This window comes from Ovis canadensis, chromosome 4 (assembly GCF_042477335.2).
Source record: "Ovis canadensis isolate MfBH-ARS-UI-01 breed Bighorn chromosome 4, ARS-UI_OviCan_v2, whole genome shotgun sequence".
NCBI lineage: Eukaryota > Metazoa > Chordata > Mammalia > Artiodactyla > Bovidae > Ovis > Ovis canadensis.
In genome coordinates this window covers 46,194,914-46,218,311 of record NC_091248.1, presented here as the reverse complement: position 1 = coordinate 46,218,311, position 23,398 = coordinate 46,194,914, and the positions used below count along the sequence as shown (strand labels likewise).

Below are 23,398 nucleotides of genomic sequence, written 5' to 3'. Positions count from 1 at the left end.
TATTTATCTGTCATTCTGAGTTTCTGCTTGGTTGTTTAATTTATTAACCATGGTGCTAATAAGCCAAGGTCATCATGATTGATAAAGTAAGTGATACAGGGTGCTTGAGACTGAGAAGTCAAATTTTTCCTCTAGGTGGTTTTACCATGTTGGACAAATCGCATAACTTCTTTGGGTATCAACATCCTCACCAGGAAACCCTGAAATAGGTGGCGTGTGAAGATGATTTTAGCTCTACACTTTTCCATGGGTGCAGCCTGAACTCCCAGACTCATAACTCACTCAGCATTCTCTCAAATGCACAAGATAACGTAGTTTGCTTTGTGCTTTTTTTTTTTCTTTTTTGCCTTTGGACGAACTAGCATCTACTCCAGCTTTGGGCCCTCATTAATATTCTCTTAGTACACCAACAACTCCAATACTCTTGCCTGGAAAATCCCATGGACAGAGGAGCCTGGTAGGCTGCAGTCCATGGGGTTCCTAAGAGTTGGACATGATTTCACTTTCATGCATTGGAGAAGGAAGTGGCAACCCACTCCAGTGTTCTTGCCTGGAGAATCCCAGGGACGGAGGAGCCTGATGGGCTGCTGTCTATGGGGTTGCACAGAGTTGGACACGACTGAAGTGACTTAGCAGCAGCAGCAGCAGCAGCAGTATACCAACAAAGTCATTAGACTCAGACTTAATTATTTTAAGATTTCATGAGTTAGTTCAATTTCTATATTTCAAATACTTATTTGTAAAATGTTATCTTACAGATTGTATTGTGTTTTTCTTAATGTTATGTGTAAATTTATATAGCAGATTTTTAAATTTTCTGGTAGTCACTGAATCAGAATATGTGACTCAAAATCTAGTCTTATGTGTAATGTTGTTGGTCAGAGTTGTTTTATTTATTGGTTCTCTATCCATCTGTCCATCTTCATTAATTCTCTTCCATCTAACCTGTATCACTTCCTTACATTTTATAAAAGCCATCTGCCAAATGATACTTTAATTTGAAGCATCTGTCTTCTTCAAATTTTGCCAAGACTAATTTCTTACCCTGTTATTCCATTATTACTTCTTTTGTCTCTAGTTCTGCATTCTTCAAAGTGAGAAAACGTAACTAGTATTTAAGAAGGCCAGTACCTTTGAACTAGTACAATATAAATTTAAAGGTTTGTTGTAATGGTATTTAAATCCATAGACTCTTTTACATCTTAAGGTTTTCAAAGCACTGTTCATAAACACAGCAATTGTATTTTCTCTCCTATTGACAAAAGTTAACTTTTCTCACATTGACAAAATGAAATAAAAATGTAATAGCTCACTAATTTTTAGGAGACCTTTCCTCTCATTTAGCAGTAGTAGCCTAGGCCCAGAATATTTTTTAGAACATGTCTTCGGAAAAGAACTGTCGTTTTACTTGGGCTATTTCACAAAAAACATTTTACCTCATGAGGGTTAATTGGTACATAACTAAAAATTGTAATTCACACTTTTAATGACTGTTTCAGTTTTAGGCTAGATAGTGCATGTAAAAATCTTTTTATTCACTAATCATTTTTTAAGATTTATTTTTCAGTTCACTTAGTTTGAAATTTTATGTTTAGACACACATGTGCACACATGCACAAACATCCATTAATGTGTTTTACATATATAGCTTAGGTTCATTATCTTCCAGGCAATTAGACATCTGTTGTTTGTTTGACAGTTACTCCCTTTTATATAAATTCCACCAGTATTAGGTTACTGTTGATCAAGTAACAGAAATGGAATGTTGCCTGGAGATCTTTTGTTACATGCTTTTGAACTATTGAAGAAAGCCCTAATCCCCTCTTTACGTAAGCAGTTGCAATGAAACTCTCTCCTCCCCACCCAAAGAATGGTGGAAGGTTCCCAGATAGTTCACGTTTACTTAACCATTCCGGTAAACAAAACTGTCCTATTAAATTAAAAAAACAGTCTATTCACTTATATATCCTAAGGTGAAATGTGACCTGTTTTTCAAGAATCTACTGAAGAGTAACAGTGAATATTTATTTCTTATTTTGTTCATCTATTATATAATGTCTACAGCAAAGATTTGAGTACAAGGCCTTATGCTGAATGCTGTAGATGGAGAGATAAGATAGATCTTGCCTTTGAGGAATTCACAGTAAAGTTAAAATGAATCAAATATCCTTATTATAAATATGCTGTTTAATTTTATATGTCTATTTATGCACACATACACCTATATACACTAAACTATAACCCATTTTAAATCATAAAATACTAGGATATGGGACATGGAAAAAATAATGTATCTCTTACAATTACCAGTATCTCGAGACATTAGAAGCAAGATATCACATGGACCACAGCATTGTCTAACTCAGTGAAACTAAGCCATGCCATGTTGGGCCACCCAAAACGGACGGGTCATGGTGGAGAGGTCTGACAGAATGTGGTCCACTGGAGAAGGGAATGGCAAACCACTTCAATATTCTTGCCTTGAGACAAGGAGACCCAACCAGTCCATCCTAAAGGAGATCAGTCCTGGGTGTTCTTTGGAAGGACTGATGCTGAAGCTGAAACTCCAATACTTTGGCCACCTGATCCAAAGAGCTGACTCATTGGAAAAGACCCTGATGCTGGGAGGGACTGGGGGCAGGAAGAGAAGGGGATGACAGAGGATGAGATGGCTGGCTGGTATCATCGACTTGATGGGCATGAGTTTGGGTAAACTCCGGGAGTTGGTGATGGACAGGGAGGCCTGGTGTGCTGTGATTCATGGGATCGCAAAGAGTCGGACACGACTGAGCGACTGAACTGAACTGAGACATTATATCTGCTGCAGGATAAACATTGTTAATTAGTTGGTTGATTGATAGAAATACTTTTCCTAGGTAAAAAATAAAGAGTTGGAAGACAGAAGTTGTTAAAGAAGGCCATACTCTAAAAGGATAGGTTTTTATCATTTGTTATAATGAAGTTGTTTTTTTGTTTTTTGTTTTCATATTTCCCTACTACCTTTACCCAAAACTGTCTGACTTACTACTGGAGTTTTATCTCTTCCCATTCCTTTCTTGCCATGGTGTCCTTTCTGAAGGGGTGACCCTACCAAACTGTGGTTAGTTGTTGATATTTTAAATGGCATTAGGAAAATTTGTTGGTAGTGTGGCTATCTTTTTCTCTGTTCCAAGAAGTAAAAACTTCCCCCCAGTTCTGTAAAGAAGAACAGTCTTACTTAACAGACATTATATGATCTGTGGCTTTAAGGTTTGGAACATTAGATCCTTATATAACATGTTTATTAAGAAACAGGATAAAATACTGTTAATGAGATCGGTAACATGTATGTTGCTACAAAAAAATGTACCTCTGGCTTTACAAATGATTCGTATTCTTATTTCCCGCTCCAAACTATGGTCAAAGATGCAGTGTTGATATTAATTTGTATCCCTGTTGATGTTGAGTATTAAATGTATCTTTTGTTTTATTTTTACCATTTTTTTGTTGAGATATTATTCACATAATGAGAAATTCACTGTTTTCAGGTGATAGTACAGAGGCTTTTTACTGGTTTTAAAGTGTTGTGCCATTAACACCATCATCTAAGCCCCAAAGAAAGCCCCACCATCACCCCCCAAAGAAAATCTGTATCTAAGTAGTCACTCTCAGTTCTTCCTCTTCCCAATTCCCCCTCCCCCAGTTTCTGACAATCTGCTTTCTGTATTTGGATTTACCTATTTGGGACATTTCATAAAAGTAAAGTGTATTTTTTAAATTTGTTTAGACACTACCAGAAACGTCTTTACCAAATTATGCTACAAATTTGAAGGAAAAGAGTTCTTTAGTTTCATCTCTCTATAAAGTTATCCAGGAGCCACAAAGTGAGGTAAGTACTCTCAGAGTTCATCGTGCTGGTAGTTTTCATTTGATTGATTTTTAATTTCTTATTGTGAAATATATATATTTTAAAAAGTAGTAAAATTAGAGTTTTAAAAACTGTAATGTATGTTTTGCAGTGTTTAACTGATTCCTTTTGAGAAATGAATAGAGAGGTAAGAATACTTTATATTCAGAAAAATGACAGAATAAAAAAATTATGATAAAATGAGCTCCAATGTATCATCTCCTAAAATAGGATCACCATATTCCAAAGCCATCTCTGAACATGCTGCTGCTCATCTTTCTATGTATGTGTCTGTGTCTGTCTTTCTGTGTATGTATGTATGTGTCTGTCTGTCTCTCTGTCTGTGGGGATAACCTTGGAGAGCCTGGGTCACTGCATTCATTTATTCATTCAGCAAATATTTGTGTGTCCATTATGTGTCAGCTGCAGTGCTAGGCAACAGAAAATCAAAGATGAGTAGCACATGGCCTGTGTCCCAAAAGAGGAAAGGGAGAAAATAAGTAAATACATACTTTCAGAGCAATGCTTAACTGAGTCTAGATGGATTTTCACACATTTTCCAGGTGTAGAAAGTAAAAGGACATTGCAAGCTGAAGGGAATAGTATATGGAGGCCTGAGAAAAGGCAAGAAATTTGAGTAGCTAGTAGTTTGGTTCTGGTGGTAAGTTTTTCCCAGCCCTTGCTTCTTTTCTCTGCCTTCCCCTCTCCTGCATTTCCTTTGCATTTTTAGATAGCAAATTTAGTTTGAAAGTGATAAAGTGAACTGTACTCCCAGATTCTGGTGCTTATAAATCCTGCCATTCATAGTAGAACTAGATAAGGTTTGGAAATGGTGAGGAAAATCAAAATGCATGGCATGCAGATAAAAGCAAATAATCTAGTTTTTAGCCTGATAAATGTGGTAAAGGCAGTGTGTATCCTGTATTCTGAAAAAGAAAACTCAGTCTTAAAAAATGTACTCAGAAGTACTTCTCAGATATAACTGTGTGATCTACTTTCGGGCTTCCCTGGTGGCTGAGCCAGTAAAGAATCCACCTGCGATGTCAGAGACCTGGGTTTGATCCCTGGGTTGGGAATATCCTCTAGGGAAGGGAACGGCTACCCACTCCAGTATTCTGGCCTGGAGAATTCCATGGACTGTGTAGTCCATGGGGGTCACAAAGAGTCTCCTTTTGCTCTTTAGAATATTTTATATCTTAATGTGGAGATATAGTATTCCTAAAAACTTGATGTCATTGTCTGTTGGCATTTTTGAAATTTGAAATGTTGATTCTACTTTATTTGAAATCTGGGAAATTTGGTACCTTTTCATTATGTGGTTAAATTCATTTGATAAATATTCATTGAACACATATCATGTGTCAGAAATCACTTAGAAATGTACAAAGAGGAATAACTTCTTTATCTTATAGATTAGAACTTATATTCTTGTAGGTGGGATAAACATTAAACAAATACTTAAATGTATAATGTTAGTGGTAAAACTATGAAAATAATAAAGCAGAGTAGGGGAAGTGTGTGTTGGGACTGAGGAGGTGATGGTTGAATTAAGGTCTGAATGAATTAGAGCAAGAAAATAAAACTGGGGACAAGAGCTTTCCAGAGAGGAAATAGTCATTGCAAAGGCCCTGAGGTAGGTATGTGAGTCAGGCTCAAGAAACTGTAAAGAGGCAGTTTATCGATAAAGTGAAGTTTCCTTGACCAATGCTTTTAGTTGACTGTAGCTTCAAGATAGGCATAGGATTAGAGGCTAAAAATGCTTAGGTTTGTTAGGAAGCCAACTGTTTTGTTTTGTTTTGTTTTGTTTTTTAAAGAGCCATATGAAATCTTTTTGGTGTTCTAAACATAGGGAGGCCCATAGTGAGAAGTCGGTTCCCTGGCTACTGGCACCTAAATATTAGTCCCCTCCAACTTCTCTGTATCTTTGTCCTACCCATATATTCTCAGTAATTGTTCAATGAAAAAAAAAGTTTGGAAAATTCTCTTGTAAATTTACCCAAACTTAGCTTTTCCCATCTTCTTTAGTCAATTAAAGGCATTTTATGATACATTTCTTATTACCATTAAAATTCTCTTAATATACAGCTTCTTACTTATGAATGGATGATTGTAAAAATTCATTTGTAACTCAGTTGTTATAGAATTCATAATGTATTTTAGAAGGGAAAGAAGGTACATGATGATTAGACTATAGAAGGCCATTTAACATATCAAAATATATTAATACTTGAAGTACAATTCTCTTTTAGTAGTACTGTGAAACCTACCCAATCAAGTTTAGTAATGTTTCCTTGAGAAAATACATTAAAAAATTTGACCAAAACACTAGGAATGCAGCATATTCTAATGCCCCATTATTTGTCTCAATTATAATCAGGTTAGGTAAGTCCAACACTGCCTGTGTTTCCCACATTGTATGTTGTCTTATTCTTTTCTGACATTTTTCAGGTATGTTTATAAAGTAGTTAAAAAGTCCTGGCTTCAGTCTGACCTTCCTGAACTGTGTGATTATTTTTGGTTTCAGTAGCTTCTTTGTCTCAGTTTGCTTATGTAGAAAGAATACATTGTCAGGGTATAGACATTGTACCCTAGTATTGTGGGAATTGAAATGGTTTACATATATGAAAGTACTTTGCAAGTGTAAAACCCTGCATAAATATTGGTATTTATCTCTAGTAGTTTGGTATACTTAATTTCATCTAATCTTATTGCAATGTTTAACTGCTATATCCCTTTTGAATCTATCTTCATTTGGTTCTGCTTTCATAAATCAAAACTGTTTTAGATGTTAAACAAATTTAAAAGACTGGAGTGTTTTGATTAAAATTGATTATGTGCTCATGCAGACTATCGAATAAATTTTCAGCATAAAGTTTTATAAGTTTGCAGATATTTGTTAGACTATATTAATTGATTTAATCAAATATTTCCTAGGTGAAATAGAGATGAGTGATGTCACACCATAACTTACAAGATTATTGGCACTGGTCCACAAAGAAATTTTAAAAACTCCAGTCTGAAAGCTAAACATTCCCGTAACAGTCTTTCTTCCACTACCCTCCTCTTCATTCTTCCAAATTAATTCCTACCCTAGAAACTTCTCTTGCAGTCTTTGAGAGGCATTGCTTTGCCTCCGACCCTTCTGTTTCCGTTACCTTTGCCACGCCACATGGACACCTGTTGCCCTCTAACAACCATTTTGAGAGTGTATTTAGCTATAAGAAGATAGTATTTCAGTAGGAAAGACCAATTTTGTCGATGTTTATTGAAGTATAACTTTTTCTTTACCTTGCATAAATAATTCTGACTTTAATTGTATCAAGTTTACTTTACATATTGAACTTTTTTGAAATCAAGGCATCCACTTTAAATCAGTTTCTGTTCATTCCACTTACTTGTAGTAGAAAATCTGTTTCTTAAGTTAATGTAAATCTATTGCCTAAGTCGGGGAAGTTAACGAACTCCCATTCACTGAAATTAAATAGCCCTGTGAATCTCTTGACATATTTGTAAGTGACCTGTATGTGATTATTGTTTATGCTGTAAAGATACACTCATCTCTATTAACTGAATACCTGTGGGCGTGTTGGGAGAAAAATGGTTATCAGTAAGTCCAAATCATGTCTAAAACAGAATGACAGAGGTGTTTAGATTATCTAGTGGCAATTAATCATGGTTATAGTAAGAAACTAGATCTAGGGGCTTTATATTATTCAGCTACTCTACATACCAGTCATTGCAGTCAGATGCTACCTAATTATAAGCTCAGGAAGGCCATGTGACAGTAACTACCTAGCATTCCCATTTCAGTTTCTCCAACTCAGTAGCCAGTCATTTGTATATTGGCATGTTTTATCTGGAAGAAAGGATATTAAGGAAGATAATTCTTCACAACCTATTTATTTCAGGAAGTTAAAAAGATATAGTTTTAATAACAATACTACTTTGGAGTTACAGAATATTTTAAAACTTTACAGAGTACTTGCATATACACTTAACCTTGCAGTTTGGCCTTCCACTAGAATTCATAGGTTTACTAACTAGCTTAGCTGTGAATAGTCTTGCTGCCAAAAATGGAAATGCTTGCATATTTCAGTAATTACCAATCAGGAAAATGGTTTTATATTTTACATGTTAGTGTCATTCAAATACAGTCCAATCCTTTAGTTGATGTTTTGTCTTTCTTCCAGTTGTTGGAACCTGTCTGTCATCAGCTCTTTGAATTCTATCGCAGTGGAGAGGAGCAGTTGCTTCGATTTACGCTGCAGTTTCTTCCAGAACTGATTTGGTGCTACCTCGCCGTCTCCGCCAGCAGAAATGTGCACAGCAGTGGATGCATTGAAGCTCTTCTTCTAGGGGTTTACAATTTGGTTTGTATTTAATGGAGTTAACAAAATGTTTTAAAAGCCAAATATCAGCAAAAATGAATACATAATAGCAACTGTTTTTCATTTTAGTAGAGCTAATGTTCGTTTTTTATTACAGCAGATGACTCAGAGCTCGTTCTCCTCAAAATAACCTTATGGAGGCTAAAGGCTGTATGGCCATACATACAATTATGTAAATACACATTTTTTACTGATTGGAGACTAAAAATCAGATCATTAAGATTCTTTTATGGAAATATTTGAATATATCAGTGTTAAATTTTTAATTGTTTAAACTTAAAAGCCACTGTCTATAAATTGTTGTGACCTTCACAAAAAGTTTGGAGAAAAGATTTAAACTAAGATCTACCACTAATAATTGTATAAAATCTGGACTGTCTCCAGAGTTTACACCATTGATTTAATATATTGCATTACTGATAATGTTTGTATATTAAATAGTACAATATTCTAGATAGATGCTTAAGGTTTGTACTTTTTTAAATGGAAAAATAATTTAAGGGTCATTTTGTAATATGTTTTAGGACTGTGTTAATTGATTTAGAAAACGGAACTTTTTACATGAGAGAAATCAATGATAATTAAGACAAGACATCTGCGTTTCAGCATTAAAACTACGTTACTTAGATTTTAAGGAGAAGGTTAACTCCTAATGTTTATGAGTAATGGATTATCATAGTTTAAGATTTTAGTTGACTTTAAAATTCCTTTCTTTTCAGGTTTTTTTTAATTTTTCACTAACAATTTATGTGTAAAAAATAAATATTTAAATTTATGTGTAAAAAATAAATATTGTGAGACATTTTCTTTCACTTTCTTTTGTTTGTAGGAAATAGTTGACAAACAGGGACATAGTAAAGTATTGAGTTTTACGATTCCATCTTTATCCAAACCATCTGTATATCATGAAGTAAGTTACATTTTTATCAAAGTAAGTTTATTGGTCCTAAGATTTGTAGTTACTGTAAATTAGCGTTTGGTTGGTTATTGAGGTGAAAATTTTGATCGGTTCACTAGTACCTTAGAAAGTGTAAAATTTTACACAAAGTATTTTGCTATTCCCAGAGTAAATGGGAAATCAAAATCATTAAAGTTTAAACTAAAACCTGATTGTAAAAGATCTATGAAAAGTATTAATTTTGAATATTTCCCCCTTTATCTGACGAATAAGATTAGATTTTATGTGTGTGTGTGAATTATGTATTCCTGGGGTAGAATTTTTGAAGTTAAACTATTTTGTATTTCTATTTGTGGTTTGTTTTTAGTTATTTGTTAAATCTTTGAGCAGAATACTTAGTAGGCAATCTGAGTATTTCTAAGATATATGGGGTTTATAGCAGTCATTCTAAATATATATATATTGGTATATATATTCTAAATACCACCCCTTAAACAGAATAGGTTTTTCTTTATTCACGTGTCTTTGTCTTTAGCCTTCTAGCATTGGGTCCATGGCTCTGACGGAGAGCGCCCTATCCCAGCATGGTTTGTCAAAAGTTGTGTACAGTGGACCTCACCCCCAAAGAGAGATGCTGACAGCACAGAATAGGTATACTGTGGAGACATAACCTACTATTCTGCCATGCTGACTTCTAAAGAAATTATTTCAGTAGATTTATAAATAATGTTTAATGAGTTGTGTATAACAAGTTTTAAAATGTTGAGTCATTTCATACAAGAGAGACACCCCATCTTCCCTATTTGTCACTTAGACACTTTGCTTCAGATGTCATCTGGAGCATTGAATTTTTAAGGTAATTTTCGTATGATTGTTACTTCTTTTTCTTTTTGCTTTTGTATTGTTGTTGGTGTGATTATATTGGACAGGTCTGTTCTGTAACACAATATCCCTCCCCAGTGCTTGCTTAATTATAGTTGACTTCTTGGAATTCTCAAGATTTGTAAATACTCTTTGGGTTTGTTTTTAGGTTTGAAGTGTTGACATTCCTTTTGTTGTGTTACAATGCTGCCTTAACCTATATGCCCCGTGTTTCTCTTCAATCACTGTGTCAAATTTGTTCAAGGTAAATTCAAATGTTTTTAGTGTTGAAATATATGAATCTAGTATTGCTTGTTTGTTACATATCTACGTTATTTTTTGTTTAATCATTTGTTTGAAACACTAAATAAGTTAATATGGAGCTCCACCTAGTCAACGTACAGAAAGCTCCCTGAAGACACAATGAAGTCGCAAAAAACACAACAAAGAGGGTAAAACTGAATAACAATTCAGTGGAAAATTTTGATGAGAAAAGGCTTATACTATATAATTAAAAGTATGAAACTGTTATGACCTTTCAGTTTTTGACATAGTTTCTGTTTTGTTTGCTTTTTATCTATCTTATCTAGTTAGTTATTTTTATTGTGTTCTAATTTGGTACCAAGAAATAAGTAGGAGATACTGGTTTTTAAACTTTTCTTGTTAAAAAAAAATTTAGCCAAGAACTTGGTTAAGTAAATTATGATAATTGTTAGGTATTAATATATGCAAATATTTAAGAATTCTGATTTAAAAGAGTATTTAATGATAGTATATATGGTGTGATTTCAACATTGACTGAATATGACCAGAGTATTAACAGTAGTTATGTCTACTTGGTGGAATTATAGTTTATTGTAATTTTTTTCCTGTGTGATTTTCTGTCATTCTCTAAATTTTCTGTGTTGAACATGTTACCTTTTTTTTTGGCTGTGCTGTGAGGCTTGTGAGATCTTAGTTCCCCATTCAGGACTGAACCCACACCCTCAGCAGTGAAAGTACGGAGTCCTAACCACTGAAAGAACCTGACCACCAGGAAGACCCTGCCCCCCCCCTTTTTTTTTTTAAGAAAAACAAAAGAAAAACAAGACAGAGAAAATGCCCTTTGTAATTCAAGTAAATGAGGGAAAATATAGAATTCAGGAACTTGTAAAATAATTTTAGATTTGGCAAACTTACTTAGAAAATGTAGCTTTGGGCAGTTAATTAGAGGGAGGGTACATAGAGCAATACTTAAAAATCAAGTCAAAACAAACAAAAACCATAAATTGATTCTGTTGATTAGGATAGAAAACCATGCAGGTCAAGAGGGAGAGGAAGGTAACGAGGCAGGGGGTTTATTAGATAAGATAGAGAAGCAGAGAGCAGTTCAACTGTTTCCTGAAGTGAAGCATAATTTCATTGCCTGCCCCTTGGAGGATGGTACCAATGTGCCATTGCTCTCAATTACTTATTCTTCCTAATATGTTTCTTGTTTTAAATATTTTAAAGGCAGAAGTGCCCAGGGTTTTTGAATTTCACAGATCTATAAAATTTCAGAAAAGTTGAAGTGGATATTTATATGATGTTGCCAACTTTTCCTTTTGTCAAGTCATTGTGGTATAAATATCTTCCATCAACATTATTTAATGACAGGAGAATATTTTTACACCCAAAAGGGGTAGAGTGGAAGGCAAGGATAACAGTTTATAAGTTAAAAGTGGGATGTTTAGCACTTTTCATTTCTCATTTCAGTATGGTCCAGTGAAAATGTTATACACTAAAATGAGTGTAAGAACCAACACTTCAGAAACATTGGCTTAAGGAGTAACTCGATGCTGAAACTTTGACTTGTGGAACTTAAAGCACACTATTCTAAAGCAGTGTCTTAGGTGGTAGGCCCCAGGGAGATGTGTATATGTACATACAGATGTTCTGCTACAGCCTCCTAAATAAGATCCACTGTTGATGTTTTACTGAAATTACTGATGACAAAGTTAGGAAAAAAATGTGTTGCTGGTCCTATGTAACTCCAATGGACTATTTTCTAATATAATTACTTTTATCTTCTGGGTGGAAAATAGCTACTATATCAAGTTTACCTAACCAGGAAATTAGAAATTAACCTTTTTTAAGAATACAAGTAGGGGCTGATTTTGAAAACAAAGAGAAACACAGATTACTTTAAAACTGTCTATAGGATATTGGCCAAAGAATATTTTAGTAGAAACGTATTAGATTAAGTCTGTGCCGCAAGAAAACTCATATGTATATTCACCAGCTATAAGAAAATGAAGGAGGAAAGAGATTTATGTAATTCAAAAGACTTAAAACTATTTAACAATGCTAACTCTTATGGCACAAAACATTCATAATAGGATCTCTAACAGACTTATTTCTATCTTTTTTAGTTTGCTTTTGTTTTTGCTTTAGATTCTCTATTATTGTGTGATTTCAAATCTATTTCTGTTAATTCCTCATTTCCTTAATCATTTATCAAACATTCATGTGTACATAATTAAGGTGTACATTTTTTAAAGATGTGTACATAAAAGTTAGAAAGCACTAGTATGGGCTTCCCTGGTGCCTAAGACAGTAAAGAGTCCACCTGCAATGTGGGAGACCTGAGTTCAATCCCTGGGTTGGGAAGATCCCTTGGAGGAGGGCAAGGAAACCCATTCCAGTATTCTTACCTGGAGAATCGCCATGGATAGAGGAGCCTGGCAGGCTACAGTCCATGGCGTTGTTGAGTCAGACACAACTGAGTGGCTAAGCACACAGTATCTAATCAAGCAAAGGCTAGTCCATAGCTAGGGAAAGGAAATTGGTTATAGAACTGAGGTGATAAATAAGTTTTAAGTGATTATGATAGTTATATAAGAGCTTCCTGTTGATCTTAGTCCTAACGCAGGTTTTCCTGAAGAATAAAGTGATCGCACTGTGCTGTGGCTAATCAAGTGGTCTTGGCCCTGTAGCAGCTGTGTCAGATTGCTGCTTAGTTTGGTTGTTGTTGATGATTATGCAGAATGATTGACTAGGCTATCTGGGAGGATAAATTCATAATACAGCCATAAAAATTTCTTGGAATATATGAGCTAGGTTCGGTGACAGATGTGTTCTGTTCTATTTTTAACCTTCTGATTATAATGAGTTGTGGAGTTAAAACAATCCTGGATACTTCCCACCCTCCACTTATCTATTCTACTGGGCAAAAATCTGTTCAGTTAACTATAAGCCTTGCTTCTTGATTCAGATTGATGGCCAGTTTGATGGTTGTGTTTTCCTCACACGTAATGTGTGGAGACCACTGGAAGGGGAGATCTGAAAGGCTAGATTGAGCTAGATTGAATGAGTTTTAGTCAACAAGTTTTTATCTTCTACTAGTACTAAATATTACATTGTTGTTTAGTTGCTAAGTCATGTCTGGCTCTTTTGCAACCCTATGGGCTATAGCCCGCCAGGTTCCTCTGTCCATCAATTTCCCAGGCAAGAATACTAGGGTGAGTTGCCATGTCCTTCTCCAGGGGATCTCCCTGACCCAGGGATCCAACCTACATCTCCTGCATTACAGAAGAGTTCTTTACCACTGAGCCACCAGGGAAGCCCAGATAGTACATATGACCCTCCTAAAAGCAACATAGCCACCAATTTGACAGATAAGTTTTATTAGTATATGCCTAAGTCTTGTATGGAGAAGGCAATGGCACCCTACTCCAGTACTCTTGCCTGGAAAATCCCATGGATGGAGGAGCCTGGTAGGCTGCAGTCCACGGGGTTGCTAGGAGTCGGACACGACCGAAGAACTTCACTTTCACTTTTCCCTTTCATGCATTGGAGAAGGAAATGGCAACCCACTCCAGTGTTCTTGCCTGGAGAATCCCAGGGATGGGGGAGCCTGGTGGGCTGCCGTCTATGGGGTTGCAGAGTTGGACACGACTGAAGTGACTTAGCAGTAGCAGCAGTAAGTCTTGTAAATTTGTGAAAATATTTTTCTTTTCTTTGAGCATCTCTTTTAATACAAGTGTGTTTAATAAATGGCTTATCTTGCCTTTTGATGTTGAATATAAGTATTAAAGATGAAACTATACTAAGCTATAAGTTAAATACTCTCCCGTTGTCTAAGCAACTGTCCTGATTTTGTTCACTTGGTGAGTCACCTCACTGAGTAACTTGAATATGTACGTCTAGGGATTCTTGATCTGTGTGTTTTTTCCTGTATGAACATTCCTCATTTCTAAGTCAGCCTTCTGATCACCTAATAGATTTCTTCTTGTTTTCTATCTGTTAAGGACACCTTTATGCAAAGAAACCATCCTGTGGATTAATTTTTGTGACTGATTAAAAGAGAGAGGGGGAGGACAGGCTCCTAGCACAGTATATGCCACTTTGTTATCATTCAGTAAAGGACAGCTATTATGTATTTTGCCCCAGTGATGAACACACATTTTCACTGTAGATTCACAGACGCGCTTTCTTTTTTCCCACCTGTTTGAACTTAAAATTCGTTCTGGAGCATACCTTATACTAGGTCATCCTTGTTGAAGGAACCTACAGTTGACTTTTCACTGCTTATTATTTAATTTGTAAACCTTTCTACCTTTATAAATCTTCTTTATCCTTCCTTTACAACCCATTTGAAATAATTTTTCCTCCAACAACTTTAGCACTAGTTTTGTATATGGTATTCTCTTTAGGAAAATGAGAGAAGACGCAGCCTTTACTAGGCTGCTAACTTCAAAGAGCAGAAGCATGAGAAAAGAAAAGTGCTCATTACTGTATAGGTAATTCTTCCATTTTCTCTTTTCTCCCTTATTCTTCCACTTTTCTGCTCTCCTGGCCTTCTCCTCACCTCCATTCCCCTCACTATTTAAAAAGCAGAGCAGAAAAGGAAGAGGTTTTGAAATTGGTTAGTTTTATGTCGTAGTCTGTGTTTTATCCAAATAGATATGGATTAGAACTGGACAGAATTTTAAATATTTCTCAAGTTAAAAAATAGAAAAGTTATTGTTTCCCTTTTTTTCTAACTAGTTTCTACTCATTGGTCTGATGATCTAATGATGATAGTTAATTTATTTTTTTTTCCTACTTTAAGTTCTAAATAAATAGTCTCTCCAGTCAGTCCCACTGGAATTCGACTTTCTAATCATTTTGTGGTTTGTAATTCAGCATATTGACAACAATCTCAGAAGTTTTTTTTCAGTCTAAGAATGAGATAGTAGTGTCTCTCAACAGAGAATGAGAATCATGGCAGTAATTTCCCTCACTTACAAATTGATACTTAGATATTCCCCCTGAAATATATTGACAAAATATACGTTCCAAAAGGAATTTAATTTTATCATGGTTTATGAATTTGGGAGGTATCTATATGTGACCATGTTGTTGTTGTTTAGTCGTTAGGTTGTGTCCAACTCTTTTGCAACTCCGTGGACTGTAGCCCACCAGGCTTCTCTGTCCATGGGATTTTCCAGGCAAGAAAACAGGAGGGGGCTGCCATTTCCTTCTCCAGGGAATCTTCCTGATCTAGGGATCAAACTTGCCTCTCCTGCATTGGCAGGTGGATTCTTTACCAGTGAACCACCAGGGAAGCCCATATGTGACCATAGAGTAAGTTTAGTACTGCAATAGGGGTCAGGTCACTCAGCTGTTCTATTGTGAGGCCGAGTAGTTCTTTTGTTTGGGATTTGTAAAGGGAAATCAGATAACTTCAGGATAACCCTCTAATGAATAGAGGAGTCAAGCATTCATGTGACATGTAGCTTTATTGTTGGTTTTTGCCTTGTTATATATCTTATGTAAATTCAGTGAAAATAAAATAAAATCTATGCAGAAAGAATATCTTTGAAGAGCAATCAGAGTACTGAAGAGTAAATCAGAATTCTTAAGTATTGAAAAAAAAAAGAATAGAGAAGAGAAGGTAAAGAGATGCCGTTATCAGTTAATGCTGCAGCTGTCAGGACTAGATTATTTTGGATGTCGCTCAGTGTCACCTCCTTGGAGATGTCTTCCATTATCATCTTTTCTATAGTAGGACTTTCCCACCCACCCCAGTTTATTTCCTTTTAGTGCGTGTAACATTGTTATTACCTTGTTTGCTCATTTGGCATAGCCTGTCAACTGCTGGGATATCAGTACGTCAGGAACTTTGATTTTTTTCACTGCTCTCTGCTCAGAGTTCAAGAGAAAGGCCTGGCATACATGAAAACTTAGTAACTATTTGTTCAGTAAATGAATGAAAGATGATCTCTTCCACTTGAGATTTGTGATCCGATAAGTACAGTTACAATTAAAGGAAATAATTCAGTTTTAATTTTTTTTTAATCTTCAATTGATAAATGAAAAATTCCTGAAGTCACTTGTGACAGTTGGGGTAAAGTTTTAGTAGCTATTAAAAACGATCAGCTAAAAAACAAACAAAAACCCCTAATGGCTATGGTCTGAATGTTTGTGTTCCCACCCACCCCCAGATTCTTATGTTGAAATCTTAATGTCCAATGTGATGGTACTAGGAGGTTGGCCTTTGAGAGGTACCTTGGTCATTCATGAGGATCTCTCATGAATGGGGTTAATATTCTTAGCCAAGAGATACCACAGATCTCCCCCTCCCCTTCTGTCATGTGAGAATATGGCAAGAAGTCTGCAGCCTTGAAGAGGGCCCTCACCCAACCATGCTGGCACCCTGATTGTGACTTTAGCCTCCAGAACTATGAAAAATAAATTTCTGTTGTTCATAAGCCGCTCAGTCTGTTGTATTTTGTTATAGCAGCCCAAACGGACTAAGACACTGCTGCTGCTGCTGCTGCTAAGTCGCTTCAGTCGTGTCCGACTCTGTGCGACCCCATAGACGGCAACCCACCAGGCTCCCCCGTCCCTGGGATTCTCCAGGCAAGAACACTGGAGTGGGCTGCCATTTCCTTCTCCAGTGCATGAAAGTGAAAAGTGAAAGTGAAGTCACTCAGTCGTGTCCGACTCTTCGCGACCCCATGGACCGCAGCCTGCCAGGCTCCTCCGTCCATGGGATTTTCCAGGCAACAGTACTGGAGCGGGTTGCCAGACTAAGACACTAACTGTCTGCATTTCTGAATAAAGAAGTAAATAAACCCTCCAATACATGACTGCTTATCTCCTTAGGTAGCTAGTAGAGAAAATGAGAGGGCCTAGATTCCTATATCTTGGATGAATTGAGAGATCTGGCTTTCTAGTTCTTACCTAAAGTAAATTTAACAGTTGGTTGACCATCCTACAGCCAAGGCAAGGTTGTTTAAGAAAAAACAACCAACTGTGTAATAATAACAGTAAATGATTTTGACCATATTTTCTTTTCTAAACCATATACTTTTCCCCCTGTTTTCTAAACCTATGTATTTGATTCAGTAAACATCTTCATTAAAATGTTCCATAAATACCTTATGAAAGTTAGAATTCTTTCTCTGGTAACTGACTGATATCTGCATAAAACTGCGTTATATCATCGAGCAAGTTTTTGACTCCTACTACTTAGAGAAGACTTCTGAAAATCCCTTGGACAGCAAGGAGATCAAACCAGTCAATCTTAAGGGAAGTCAACCCTGAATATTTGTTGGAAGGACTGATGCTGAAGCTGAAGCTTCAGTATTTTGGTCATCTGATGAGAACAGCTGACGTATTGGAAAAGACCCTGATGCTGGGAAAGATTGAGGGCAGAAGGAGAAGAGGGCATGAAAGGATGGGATGGCTGGATGGTATCACCAATGCAATGGACATTAACTTGGGCAAACTTCAGGAGATGGTGAGGGACAGAGAGGCCTGGTGTGCTGCCATCCATGAGATTGCAATGAGTCGGACACGACTGGGGGACTGAACAACAACAGCTTGGGAAAAGCAGAGATAGAACTGACTTCCGGGTCAACTAGATTCAGAGGCTCAAATGGTGTTAGGTTATCATCTGTTGGCATTGTACATTTTTTTTTCTGACGGGCTTCTTTTGTGTGATAAGAGCAGTGACCACAGGCAGTTAAAAGCTGACATTGTCTACTTTTAGTGAACTCAGAAAAAAGAACGTCTCTCCCAGGTTCACTGTGTAAAACAGTCCAGCCCAAGCTTCTGATTATGCTGTCTGAGGCTTGAATAAACCCTTCTAGGGCCAAGTTGTGTAGCAGTATTATTGGAAGAATACTGTATGTATCAGTTTAAATGTTGGTTCGAATGTTTTAACAGAAATAACGGTAACTTAAAGTAGCTATTCATTTTCTTTCACATAAAATCTCAAGCTAATAGATGGTCTGAGGGAAGGTTGGCCCTGTTTCTAAAATGTTCATGCTCCTTCTTTCTTGGGATTCTACATTCTCTCCAGTGTCCCTCTTGTCTGTATGATGATGGATCACTGCTATTACATCTGCCTTCTATCCTGAAAGTAGGGAGAGAGTGGAAGGCAAGCAGCTGCTTTTTAAGGGTACAACCCAGAGGTTGCACCACTTCAGTTAACAAACCACTGTCTAGAACTAGTCACATGATCAGACTTATGCTAGGAAGGCTATCATGCTAGGAAGGCTAGAGAATATGGGCTCCATCAGGTAGCCATTGTTCTAGCTAAAACTGGTTGGGGAGTACAGAGGGGTGTGTGCCTTTATATACATTATTAGAAGGAAGAAGGGAACGATAGATCTTAGAGTAGCGATCTCTTGTCGCAGGCAGTTTTATTGGCAGCCTCACCATAATCACATGGCGATACTTGATTTTATAGGGGAAGACTAGTTCCTAAAGGTAAGAGGGATAGAGGGATTATTAATGGAAGATATTGGAGGTGGAAGAGAGAACATGCCAACAAATATTCAGGGTTGACTTCCCTTATGATTGACTGGTTTGATCTCCTTGCTGTCCAAGGGATTTTCAGAAGTCTTCTGTATCATATACCTAAAAATAAACATATCTGAAGCTTAGCATCTTCCCGAACAGTATGTGATATTTGTCCAAATTGATTTAATGGCTGCCAGCCAGTCAGCTATCCAAACTAAATGTAGGGCTAATTAATTACATACTTCTCTTATTCTTTGCTTCTCAGTCCCTGTTGATACTTAATTGATGTGACTCCAGTCCCACCGATTCTCCTTCTCCCCACAATTACTTGTTTAGTTCAGGCTCCCTTCCTCTCACTCATGGGATATTTGGATACTCTAGTCTCCCAAGATAGCCTGGGTGATATCAAAAGACCAGTCTGATCATGTCAGATCCTTGCTTAAAACAACAAAACAAAAATCTTAGTTTCTTCCCATTGCCTTCATGATAAAGTGCAGCAAGTTATAAAATGCTCTGACTCCTAACTAGCTAGCGTCTCTTTTTAGTGTCCTAGCATTCTATTCCTACTAAAATTCTACCAGTCTCCTCAGTATCACACTGTCTCATCTTTCTCTGGTTTTGCCCTTTACTATATTTTCACCTAGGCCTTCCCTGGTGGCTCAGTGGTAAAGAATCTGCCTCCAATCCTAGAGACCTGGGTTCAGTCCCTGGGTTGGGAAGATCCCCTGGAGAAGGAAATGGCAACCCACTTCTGTATTTCCTGGGAAATCCAAATACCGCTTTCTCTTCAAGGGGCTTCCCTAGTGGCTCAGACGATAAAGAGTCCACCTGCAATGGAAGACTTGGGTTCAGTCCCTGAGTTGGGAAGATCCCCTGGAGGAGGGCATGGCAACCAGTCCAGTATTCTTCCCTGGAGAATCCCCATAGACAAAGGAGCCTGGCGGGCTGCAGTCCCTGGGGTCGCAAAGAGTTGGATGTGACTGAGCTACTAAGCACACACGTAGTTCAAAGAAATCTCTTTCTGGAAAGCTTTCTCTGACCCTCTGCTTCCACTAGCATTTACTTCTCCTTTTTCTAGCTCTGTCACTTAGTCATTGCAAACATTTTTTTACTACAGTCTTTTTGATTCGATTATGAATCCCTGTGGGAATCCCTGTATCTTTTGTCTATATCCCTAGTGTCTGACCCAATATAAATCCTTAATAAGTATTTATTGAATGAATAAATGAATTGAGAAATCTTATCTTTCATATGATGGTTCTCAGTTATTTACTACCATCCCTATTGTAAAGGTGTAAAGTGTAAGAAGAAATTGTTCTAAGTTTGCTTCTTTAGGTAATAAGAGTAGGAGTCTCTTTTCTAATTTGCATATGTTTTTATAATATTAAACAAAATTTGAGTTGTTTTATTTCATGTAGATTTGATTTTTCTGAGCTGCTCTCAGGCTGCTGTAACAAAATACTGTAGATTGAGTGGCTTAAGCAATAGTTCTGGAGGCCGGGAAATACAAGGTGAAGATGCCAGATATATTTCCAGGCAAAGGCCCTGTTCCTACCTTACAGGTGACCAACCACCTTCACATGGCTGAGCATTCTGTGGTCTCTCTTACTCTTTTTATAAGGTCACTGATCCAGTAATGGTCCCCACCCTCATGACCTAGTTACTCTCAGGGTGTCCCACGTTCAAAACCATCATATTGGGGAGTTAGGGCTTCAACATACAAATTTTGAGGGAAAGGAAACATTCCATTTTTAAGTATCCCTGCTCCCTCTTACTCTTGGTTCTAAAGAATTTTAAGATCCTGTCAATATCAGATGAATTTATATTTATTCTTTAAAGTTGCTTTGAATAAATGATATCCTCAAGGGGGTCTTTTTGAAATTGTCTGCAGTATACTTGGACATGTTTAAGTGAAGGCTTAGATTTATTGAGTAGATGGAATATTAAGTTCCAAGTAATTATTGAGTGGAGGGGTAAATTACAGGCTGTTTTCTAGTACTGTATTAAGTGAAGGTTGTGCTGGTGGTTGGCAGAGGTGATGGGGTGGTGGTGAGAGGTGGGCAAAATGAGTAAAGAGAGTGAAAATGTACAAACTTCCAGTTTTGAAATAAGTCCAGGGATGTAATATACATCATAGTGACTACAGTTAATACTGTACTGCATATTTAAAAGTTGCAAAGAGAATAAATCTTAAAAATTCCTACCACAAGGAAAAAATTTGTAACTGTGTGTGTTGGATGTTAACTAGATTTATTATGTGATCAATATGCCATATATACAGATATCCAAACATTTTACGGTATATCTTTAAAATAATATGGCTATACCTCAAGAAAGAATAATAAAGTAAATATTAAATCAGATAATAAAGCAAAAAAAAAGTGAGGGCTGTGTTGTATCAGTCACACCATATTATGAGAAAACAACTGGTTTCCAATTTTATTAGAGATAGAAGCTTAGTGTTTATTTAAAAGCAGTGCATGTGGATCATAGAATTAGAAAATACGTATAAATATAGAGAAGAAAATAGAAAACTCTGTGTCCTTGTATATGATTATTTTACGGTGATACATGCCTGTCAGCTACTTGTTTGTTATAAAATGGGATAGGATACATGTGTGTTGATAATTTTTTCCCTGTCATTTAAATTGACTTTCAAAACATGTTTATTTCATATTAGTCTCTGAATGATATATATAATTGGTCCCCAGGGTTAGACTTTGAGGTGGCTTTGTATTTACTAAACTAAATACTCTTTTAAGTATTCTTCACTAAGACTAATACTTATTGTAGATTCTTTTAAAAATGTTAGTAAAATCTATTGTTCTGCAAGATTCTTCCTTTGGTGTCATGTTTAGACATGTGAAGACTAGTATTTTATGTTTTATTTATGGTATTTTAACAAATTTTTCAGTCTATCTGAAATTTATTAAGATATACTGTATGAAGTTTGAGTATAATTTTAGAATAATCTTTTGGAGCCTGCAGTTTGTGTCAAGAACTTTGTCAGGAATAGAGGATCATATCACATTCAGGCTAAATAGCACTGAGTTTCATGTTTTTTATGATAACCAAAAGTCATTAATAATATGATCAATAATAATTATTGAACAGAATTAGTGAACTAACTCCGAGAATCTAGTTCACTTATATTTTAACATACTCCTAGCTTTCTACATTTTTTTCCAGTCTAACTTACTCAGGAAAATGTTATAGACAAATGTTCTGTTCTGAAAGATTCTGTGTTTCATTACTATTTGGTTTGTAATGAGAGCATACCTTGTACGTTGTTATCTTACAGATGTTAAAAAATATATTATCTATATTTTTACTAATTTTGCAAATATATTTATTTTGGTCTTTCTAGAATCTGTGTTTGTGGATATCCTCGACAACATGTAAGAAAATACAAAGGTATAAGTAGCAGGATACCAGTTTCTTCAGGATTCATGGTGCAAATGTTAACAGGAATTTATTTTGCCTTGTAAGTTTATTTCATATACAAAGTTAACCTTTGATCTCTTTGGCAAATTATAGTCTTATTTTATTGTTACTGTATTATAATCTCAATAAATAATCAGCATATTTTTGTGAAAATATGAATCAATATCCTAATAAGTTTTATTATTTAAAATAAATCTTATAATATTCTAAAGAATTTGTAACCAACTAAAACACTTTGTTGTCTTTAATTAAAGGACAGAATGAAAATTATTGTTACCTAAATACACTCACAGTTTCTTTCATCATTACTTTTTTTTTGCTGTAATTTCCAAATAGCATTTTTCCCTAATGAATATCTTTTTTCCATTTCCAGAAATTTTAATTATTTTCCCTAATGAATATCTTTTTTCCATTTCCAGAAAATTTTAATTATTTAAAATTTTAATTATTGACATCTTAAAGTCTCTTTTATCACAAAGGTTATTATGAATATGCTACTCATTTTTAAAATCAATGATATCGTGTTTGTTGCTTTAGGTGTTGATACTTTTCCTTGAACCTGATCTTTTAGTATAAATTCTCTTACTATATATATTATATTCACTTGATACCCTAATTTTCCCCAGTAGATTATAAACTTCTTCCTTTTTTTTTTTTTTCCTTTTGGCCACACCACACAGCTTGTGGAACCTTAGTTCCCTGACCAGGAATCCAACCCACATGCCCTGTGTTGGGGAAGCGTGGGGTCTTAACCACTGGACTGCCAGGGAAATCCTGATTATGAGCTTCTTAACTGAAGGACGAATTTGTGACCTTTGGACCAAATCTGATCTGCTCCCTTAAAAAAAAAAAGTTTTATTGAAATGCAGTGACATTCGTTTATGTATTGTCTGTGACTAATTTTGTGTTACAGTAACAGAGCTGACCTCACTAACCTAAAACATTTATTATCTGGCCCTTTAGGAAAAATTTTGTTGACTTGTGTTAGACCAGTAATATTGTAATCCAAAGCTCTTGGATGTTCTGATCTATTTTACTTTTTCTCTTTTTTGCTGTGTTTCTGATTGAGTAATTTCTGTTGATCTGTCTTCATGTTCCTCGATTCTTTCCTTGACTGTTAAATCTACTAATAAGCCCACTAAGCGCATTCTTTATTTCTAGCCTTTC

The 23,398-nt window shown here is 35.9% G+C and overlaps 1 protein-coding gene across 6 annotated transcripts in view; it reads left to right on the top strand.

Annotated features, from left to right (window-relative positions):
• HYCC1 (hyccin PI4KA lipid kinase complex subunit 1) overlaps positions 1–23,398 on the top strand; it is a 216,770-nt gene that overhangs the window by 170,314 nt on the left and 23,058 nt on the right. For all 6 annotated transcript variants that reach the window (XM_069587666.1, XM_069587669.1, XM_069587664.1 and 3 more), the window contains 6 exons: positions 3,767–3,868; positions 8,077–8,256; positions 9,104–9,184; positions 9,708–9,823; positions 10,203–10,298; positions 22,155–22,271. In XM_069587666.1, the coding sequence (XP_069443767.1) occupies positions 3,767–3,868; positions 8,077–8,256; positions 9,104–9,184; positions 9,708–9,823; positions 10,203–10,298; positions 22,155–22,271 (692 nt within the window). The remainder of the gene's footprint in view (positions 1–3,766; positions 3,869–8,076; positions 8,257–9,103; positions 9,185–9,707; positions 9,824–10,202; positions 10,299–22,154; positions 22,272–23,398) is intronic.